We start from the raw sequence: 8,875 nt of genomic DNA on the forward strand, positions 1-8,875 counted from the left end.
ATTATATTATAATGTACAAGCAACTAGAACTTCCAATTTTCATCCGCTGATTCAATGGCCCAATTAAATTTATCTCTTAAAGTTTTTGTGAATAACTTTTCAATTGGAACATTGTACTTCTTAGAAAACATTACAGTTAATCTAGGATCAATATAATTCATCTTAGATGTGCCCAATGAAACCTCTGAATTGTCTTCTTTATCTTTTAATTGGAATGTGGTATTTACTATTCTATTTGTCAATGTCTCGACTTGACTTTTCAATTTCTCCACTGTTATCGATTTCTTAATTTGGGGCTTCCCTGTTTTCAATTCCTCTGCGTATTCTTTTTCTAATTCATTCACTTTTTCCATGCGTTCTTGTAAGTCCTTTTCGGTTAGCAATGGCTTATCCTCGATTTTCAATTTATCATTTTCTCTTTGAAATCTTTTACGAGCTGCTTCTCTGGTTCTTTCGATAACTGCTCTGTGTATATGCTCCGTATCTTCTTTTGATAAGTCATCGAGCTCTTCAAAATACTCTGGATCCTTTCTTTTCAATCCTGGTTCCAATTGTAAGATCATTTTTTTAGCCCTAATTTTTTGCCATTCCAATTCTTTCAATTTATCATGAATCTTCTGCACGGACGATCCATGCGTTTTACTGACCGTACGCTGATGGTTACATAAAATAGCAACAGTTCTATTTGCTGCATTGAACTTTACAACTTTTTCGGCGACAGTGCCTTCATTAGGAATCAAATCTAATTGATCCTGCATTGTCTTACTAGCATTGTAAGTACGGAATACTTTGGCAGTTAAGCCCTTCATATAATTTTGAAATTGCTTATTTAATAAAGGTGGAGATATTCTATCAAATAAGTCATCTCCCGGTTGCTTGGGTGGTTTTTTGAATATTCTTAAATTTTTAAAAACTTGTTTATCAACTTCAACTTCTTGATAGAATCTAATAGAATCTTTACCCAAAAAGTCAAAAATAACTTTATTTGGAGGTTTTAAGGTAATATGCTCATATCTTAATGAACAGCAACCGACAGTATCAGCTTCATCTTCACCTTTTTCACCACCCGCTCTCAATGCAAAAATATCAATAAGATAACAAGCCGTTGCCATTTGTCTGTTTTGCATTAATGGATCCTTCAACATTTTAGTATAATCCTTTCTGATTTCATCAATATGATACCTCAATTTTCTTGAAGTTTCGAATTTTTTAAAATCGGACAAACCCTTAATAGAGGAGTTTGCAGCAAACCTGACATACTTGAAGGAATCTGCAATATTCTCTTTCCACATAGCCAACCAGGATACAGTATTGTCGTGGCGCACTTCAGCCCATTTATGACCTTGTGGTGGTTCCGGGATTTTGCAACCTTCACTTAAGTTCAAAGTAACATCCTCGGGCATAACTCTTCTTTTTAATTTACCAGTTTTAGGATGTGCACCTCTACCTCTAAATAATCCAGGAGGTTCAATTCTAAAATTCCCAACTTGCTCCTTATGACCATTCAATAAACACGTCTTGTAAGGTTCTTCAAATTTATCTTTCTCAGCTTTAATAGCTTTCTTTTCATCTTTGCTTAATAATTTCTTTTGATCCCTCAACATTTCGAAATGTGCATGCATCTTTGAAAAGTCCATTTTGTGAAAATCAATGATATTAACATTACAGCCACCTGCATCTTTCAAAACCTTACAGAAGTCTTCAAAAAAGTTTTTCTGGAAAGTAGGATTCTTAGCATGATCTGTTTCCATCATCGCTCCGAAAAACCCTGCAACTTCTTCGGCTTCTAATGGCAAGTCAACAGGCTTTCCATCGTAGTGTAATTTGACGTGTGATGGTAATGGTTCGTATTCGGGTGGAAAGATAACACCATTATGTTCCAATGACTCCCACTTCTGTTCACCATCAACATCTTCTGCTTCCCACCATTTGTACTTTTCTTCTTCTTCTTCTTCTTCGTCTTCACGAGTTGAACTGGACTCTTTCTCCGTCTTAGCTTCATTTTCTTTTTTAATGGCATCGACCTTCTTAACACCATTCTTTTTCGCACTTTTCACCTTTTTGGTACCATTTTCTGGTTTTGCAATTGCCGATTCAGTCTTCTTCTTCGGCGTTTTCTTAGGAGGAGTAGTGGTGGATGCTAAAGGTATATCTTCATCGTCGCTTTCGCTCTTGATGGTATTTTTTGCTCTTTTCACCTTTTTCGCTTTGTCATTTGTTGGAGTACTAGCTTTTCTTTTTTTACCCAGCTTCTTACTTTCTATACTATTACCATCCACAGACGTAGTATCGGTCGATTTTGAACTAATCTGTGATAAAGGCATATCTTCGTCCTGATCCATGTCTCCGTTCCTCAATGAAAGGGCAACATTATCATCTGATGAACTCATCATAAATATTTTATGAAAAAATTGCTAATAATTGGTCACTGGGTCTAATACAAGTTATATCTGTCCTATCTAAGGTGCAAACGCTTTGAATGAATATCATCCAATGTTTTCTGATAACCAGGGCAATCGGAAATAATTTGAACTGTCGTGTTTTGAATCTTACACGACCGAAGTTCTTTTTTCGAATTTTGTGTAACGAACAATTTCTCGATTTAGTAAGGTTCGGTTGCAGTTTGTCATCCCTTTTGCGAAGGTTTTTGAGCAAACCTTGATTATCAGTATGTTAGACACACTGTCCTAATTAGTCTTTCATGCAGCTGAAGCCCATCAAGGAAACATATATCAGTTCCCGATTAATCCTTATTATGTTTCTTTCCTTCCAAATAGGATATCCAGCACGTTTCATGGGATTCGAAGAAACCTGCAAGATACTAGGAACAATACAGCTCTAATATGATAGCTCTGAAATATCATATTATATCCCCTTTGGGTATACAAATGATCTATACATTTAATTCGCAAAAAGAAAAAGGGTAACCACAAGTAGTTAGCAACTAATGTTTACAATGTAGTAATTGTGATAAATTGATAAATAATTGAATAAAATCATAATAAACGAATATCGTGACAATCCAATGAGGAAATTTTTTAGGATTATTGTACAATAATCATAAAAATGCGACACTGAGGTAACATATACTACGATTGTATTTCTCTAAGTTAGACCTAATAGTGAAGTTATTCAAGTCTAAGCACCAGGAAATTGAATATAAATAGTAAATTAACCGCAAGCTATTTACGTCAGTAATTAAACACTCGTATCGATTAAGTAATAAGTAATTAATAGGTTATACTAGCAACGTAAGAGCTTTCGCAAAGTGAAACAAGCCATTAACAATGAATAAATCCGTATATAACATTTATGAAATCTCTGTTTTAGGATAATATATATAGACTTTCATGTCGAATATACAGGTTCTTGGTATTTGTTATTTGTGTATAACTAACTAGATCTTACAGAATTTCTCAATTCGATTTGTTTGTAAATATTTTATCTTTACTCGATGCGGATATTTTGTAAACAACGTATATGGAAAATTAATCCACAAATAGTTTATATATATTCATTTGCCAATATTCTTTTCGTATTCTGTTTCCATCGGAGATTCAAATACTATCTAAGATTCTTATAAACCCCTAGCGCAACATCAAAGTGTTATTGATATAAGCCAATTGTCAAGAACATCATATTGACGAAGAATACATAACGAAGAGGCATTAACTGAAGGAAAAAAAAACCTTCGTTACCAACTATTCATTTTATAGGCTTAAAGCATTACACCAATTTCTAATTCAATATTGTTTTAAAAGACATATAGGTACTATTTACAGATAATTAAGAGGTATGTCATCAGTTCGTACTCAACCATTGCAGCCATTAAATAATGGCCAACTAAATAGCAGAGCCAACAACATCACACCAATCAAACCCCTCAGACACAACAAAGAAAACCAAGAGGATGTCAAAACCAAGAAGAAAAAGGAAAAGTTATCTGCGTTATGTAAGACTCCTCCATCAATTGTCAGAACCAGAAATGGTAGAGATTACCGCCGTGGAACATTTTTAGGAGAAGGTGGATTTGCTCGTTGTTTCCAAATGAAAGATTCTTCAGGAAAGATATATGCTGCTAAGACTGTTGCCAAAGCATCAATTAAGAATGAAAAAACGAAGACTAAGTTGTTATCAGAAATTAAAATTCATAAATCATTAAAGCACTCCAATATCGTCAATTTTATCGATTGTTTCGAAGATGATGTAAATGTCTATATTTTGTTAGAAATTTGCCCTAATCAATCCTTAATGGAGTTATTGAAGACAAGAAAGAGAGTATCAGAGCCTGAAGTTAGATATTTCATGGTTCAAATGGTTGGTGCTATTAAATATTTACATTCAAGAAGAGTCATTCACAGAGATTTAAAGTTAGGTAATGTCTTCTTTGATCCTGATATGAACTTAAAGATTGGTGACTTTGGTTTAGCCTCCATATTACCATCTCTTGAATCTAGAAAGTATACCATTTGTGGAACACCAAACTACATTGCACCTGAAGTATTAGGAGGCAAAAACGTAGGTCATAGTTTTGAAGTCGATATCTGGGCTTTGGGAATCATGTTATATGCATTGCTTATTGGAAAACCACCATTCCAAGCCAAAGATGTTCAAGTAATCTATGAAAGAATCAAGAAGACGGAATATAGTTTCCCTGCTGATAAACCAATTTCAGAAGAAGCTAAAGTCCTAATCAAGGATTTGTTAAGCTTGAACCCATTGCACAGACCCAACATCAACGAAATTTTAAACTACGATTGGTTCAAGGGAGCTTTCCCAGACAAGACACATGAAATAAGTTTGAACGGTACCCCAGAGGGTATTGAAAACATTTCTAAGGCTCAGTCGGCAATTAATTTCACTAACACTAAAGCAAGTTGTGGTATATATACACCAAAAACAAAGAACCCAGTCGAAATTTTAAGATCCGATTTGCATTCTGAACAACCTAGAGCCATGTTGCCAAAGTCTTTATCACCTGGCGACACAAAAAATAAATATCAGGAAGTTGACCCGGCACAGCTTGGTAAGCCAAGAAGGGTTAACTTTAGCAGTACCTACTCAACTACTATCAAGCGTCTTAACCAGTTATGCTTTGAAACTTACCAAAATATGAGGAGACTTGAATACTCAAAGCATGATAGAATAGATACAATGGAATTACCAAGCTGCGAAAATCCAACTTTAATTAGTAAATGGGTTGATTATTCGAATAAATACGGATTTTCATATCAATTGACAAATGATGACATAGGTGTATTATTTAATGATGAAAACACATTTTTAAAGTTACACAACTCCGGCAGATTTTTAGAATTAATTTACCACGAAGGCGAAGGATGGACGTGCATAGAAAATTCATCTAGTCATCCTCCATCCCAAGTGAAAAGACAATTGGAAATTGTTGATTTTTTTGCCAAATACATGAATAGTAATTTATCCAAGGTTAGTGAAAATGAAGAGAGAAAGGAAACTGTCTTTTTGAGACGGTATAGCAGAACTTCAGAATACATAATGTTTGAAATGACTAACGGTAACTTCCAATTTAATTTTAAAGATCACCACAAAATTTGCATCTCAAAATCTGGTTTAGCTATCACTCACATTTCACCTAACCGTATAACACAAACTCACCCATTAATTTTCATTTTGAAACATGGTGATTTCCCATCTGCTGAAGTTCCTAACTGTTTGGAAAAAATTGCTATTATAAAGGAAGCAATCAAAAGAAAAGCATTCAAAGAGTAACTGATTTATACTATAAATTAATTTTATTTATCAAGCATTATAAAATCATTGCATTAATTTCATAGATCTATAATTACGAAAACCTATCCTTTCAATTCAATTCCTATTCTGCGACATCATATTACTCAGTACATACTACGGTAATCCTAAACTTATAATAAAAATTCATTATATACAATTTTATTAGCATCATGCACCAAGAGTAGGCTGAAAAGTAAATAAAAATAAGGAAAGAATTACATTAATATACATATTCGGCGGTCAGCGAATGCTTATTTCGTTTATAGATTACCTGGCTGTGGATCGATTCGTTTCAAACGCTCAACCCCCTAAAAGTCATCATCATTATTGTTCAACAATGATTTAAGTGCCCATTCATCCTTAAATCTAGTCTTAATAATATCTAATTCTCCGATCAACCCAGAACAAGCATTCCTCAATGCTTCTCTAGGTGAATAGTCGTCTTCTGTTTGGATTCTTAATACAAAATTAGCAAATAAAGGATGCTCAACCTTATAAGCAGCGAATAAGACTCTTTCATCCTTTAACAATTGTGCTCTGATCAAATTTCCTAAAGTATGATCTTCTCTTTCAATCTTGATCAAAGCGGCATTAGGCACCTTCGTGTCGGGAGTTATCTTAATCCTAAACTTGAGTTAGTACCAGTTTTCCCAAATGTTTACGTCCCCTTTATTCTTTTCTTTTTCGATGGAATCTTATACTTACTTGTCCACTCCATCAGGTAAGATGAAAAGCTCGAATCTATCTGGGGCGTTCATGTTGTTTTCGAGGTATGTCTAAAGGTATGTTACTATTGCCCAACAGCGGTGTTACTTACTCGAGTACTGATATATTAGTTAGCGATGTCTCGCAATTTATCATGCTGACGTAATATTTATTAGTTTAGTTCATTAGAAGTTACCCGGATTATAAAATGCACCTTCTATTGAATACTTAATCTTGCCATCATTTAGTTGCAGTCAATTGGTGATCATGATGTAACCAAAACTTCTAGAATAGCTTTCTTTAGGAGGTAGTGTGATATATATCTCATAGAAACTTGTGACATTTAATGCTGACAAAGTTTTATTAACTAGAGCCTCTATTATGGAGATGTACGCACTTGAGTATGACATTATTAAGGAAATGACATTGATACTTACAATCACTTGAAGCCTTTTGTGTTAATTCAAGAGGGGAGGTATGAAGCATTGACTATTCTGTAAAAGAAACCCACAGCAGTTCATCCTCGATTGCATATGCTCAGGGCTTTTGGTAATTCTAGGAGAGAGGTGCGTAGTATTAAGTGTTCGGTAGGGTGATTATGGGAACAAGTAGTTTTATCCTCGGCCGCATGTGCTTAGGCTTATTAGTATATAGTAAACCTCGAGGTACACAAAAACTCCGAAATCATTAGAATAGCAAATATGCAACCTTCAATATCTGATTTGTATGAAACTAAATTAATTACTTGTCCTGCAGCTTTCCCTAGATACCCTGGTTCAGTAATTATTCCTCAACCCTCAAATGATCCTGATGACTATCGATTGAATATTTGCTATAGAAGATATAAGACTAAATCACATGTTTCAGAACAACCAAAAATCAATATAGTATTCCTTCACGGGAATGGAATGAATAAAGGTATATGGCATTATCACATTGACAAATTGTACAATCATTTCAATAGCCATGAAAAATCAAAGTATCGCTTGAATACAGTTCTAGCAATTGATGCCGTAACCCATGGCCAATCTGCTGCAGTTAATAAAAACAAGCTTGGTCATGTTTATGGCTGGAAAGACGGACCTAGAGATGTAATTGATATCGTGAAGAATCAAGAGTCGAAGGATTTCTTTTCCCAAAATGCAATCAACATTTTAGTTGGCCATTCTTTGGGCGGATTCCAAGCATTATATACCTGTTTTTTGGAACCTGAGTTATTTGATTCTTGCGTAACTCTTAATCCTGTCTGCTACATGGACAATGAAACAGCAGAATTACATTTATTTGCCTTGAATATGTGGCATGAATCGGGCAAGATTAAGAGTCATTTTGATATTCCTGAAGGGTCTAACTGGAAAGAGGTTGTAGAGCATCATTACAAGAAAGAATCATTCTTTAAGAGATTTGACTCTACTGTTATGGCGAATATGTTGGAAGATGAATTCACTGATGAATTAAAAAAGAATCCCGATGCCAAGTATAAGACAATTGACTTGAATACCCCCGCCACTCAGGAGTACATGTGCTATTACAATGCACAGCTTTTCATTCCACAAGGTATGGAGGTTTTTCATCAGATAACGACCCCTGTTTATCATATTGTCGGGGACAACGATACTGCTGGGCAAAGGGCCGTTGAGAGCACTAGAAATGTTTTGCAATCGGTGATAAAGCCGATAGACATCGAAAATTCCACCCATATAGTTCTAGGTGAAAACCCTGATTTAGTGGTCAATGAGTTGGTTAAGGCTATTGATGATAATATAGAAATCCATAGAAAAAATGGTGATATTAGATACAAGGAACCTAAATTGTTCGAGAAATATGGTAAAGACTATAGGAACACATTGATAGCCGAAGAATACGATGTCTACACGACGGCCAGTAAGAATGGCACCAAATTATATAAATTATAATAATTATAGTAATACACACAGTCTCTGTCTCTTAGAGGATACTTAACGAATTCACGTGATAAATGCTTCCTCTTCTTATTCAGAGCCTGTCATTTTCCACCGGGTTCCAACCTCCCCCAATGAGGAAGTTTAATTGATACAACTTGAGTCTACACACGATCTCCTCCGTAATAAGCGTAATAAGCGGCCTCTCTGTGTACTTCGGGTTCCAATATTTCCTGCATAATACCCCAAAGAGCCCATTACAATAAGTTCAAAGGAATATGTAGTTACCCGGATAGCGTTTAGTTCAGTCGAATGTTGTGATGCTACAAAACGTAGTAGAGAATTCATCAGTTAGACGCCAGAAAATAAGGAAGCATCAGTTTTAATCGATTAGTCGAGTTGTTGAAGAAGATTAATAATAGATCAATCATATCGAACAGAGACAAAATTGATCTGATTGGTTCACATTTACAAGGTTACAAAACACTAAAATTGAAAAT

General features: G+C 34.8%; 4 protein-coding genes across 4 annotated transcripts; 2 read left to right on the top strand and 2 right to left on the bottom strand.

Moving 5' to 3' along the window:
* Nucleotides 1-23: 23 nt before the first annotated feature.
* TOP1 (DNA topoisomerase 1) lies at nucleotides 24-2,390 on the bottom strand (the record flags this gene model as incomplete). Its single annotated transcript, XM_015609309.1, has 1 exon — nucleotides 24-2,390. One exon carries the CDS (start codon nucleotides 2,388-2,390, stop codon nucleotides 24-26), a length of 2,367 nt encoding a protein of 788 aa, XP_015469946.1.
* A 1,405-nt stretch (nucleotides 2,391-3,795) lies between these two features.
* CDC5 (polo kinase) lies at nucleotides 3,796-5,748 on the top strand (the record flags this gene model as incomplete). Its single annotated transcript, XM_015609310.1, has 1 exon — nucleotides 3,796-5,748. The coding sequence occupies one exon, from the start codon at nucleotides 3,796-3,798 to the stop codon at nucleotides 5,746-5,748; it is 1,953 nt and encodes a 650-aa protein (XP_015469947.1).
* Nucleotides 5,749-6,077: 329 nt separating this feature from the next.
* RPB11 (DNA-directed RNA polymerase II core subunit) lies at nucleotides 6,078-6,527 on the bottom strand (the record flags this gene model as incomplete). The annotated part of the gene is made up of 2 exons (XM_015609311.1): nucleotides 6,078-6,393; nucleotides 6,475-6,527. 2 exons carry the CDS (start codon nucleotides 6,525-6,527, stop codon nucleotides 6,078-6,080), a joined length of 369 nt encoding a protein of 122 aa, XP_015469948.1.
* A 648-nt stretch (nucleotides 6,528-7,175) lies between these two features.
* AC631_00482 (uncharacterized protein) lies at nucleotides 7,176-8,390 on the top strand (the record flags this gene model as incomplete). The annotated part of the gene is made up of 1 exon (XM_015609312.1): nucleotides 7,176-8,390. One exon carries the CDS (start codon nucleotides 7,176-7,178, stop codon nucleotides 8,388-8,390), a length of 1,215 nt encoding a protein of 404 aa, XP_015469949.1.
* Between the last annotated feature and the right edge of the window lie 485 nt (nucleotides 8,391-8,875).

Source organism: Debaryomyces fabryi, assembly GCF_001447935.2.
Source record: "Debaryomyces fabryi strain CBS 789 chromosome Unknown contig00005, whole genome shotgun sequence".
NCBI lineage: Eukaryota > Fungi > Ascomycota > Pichiomycetes > Serinales > Debaryomycetaceae > Debaryomyces > Debaryomyces fabryi.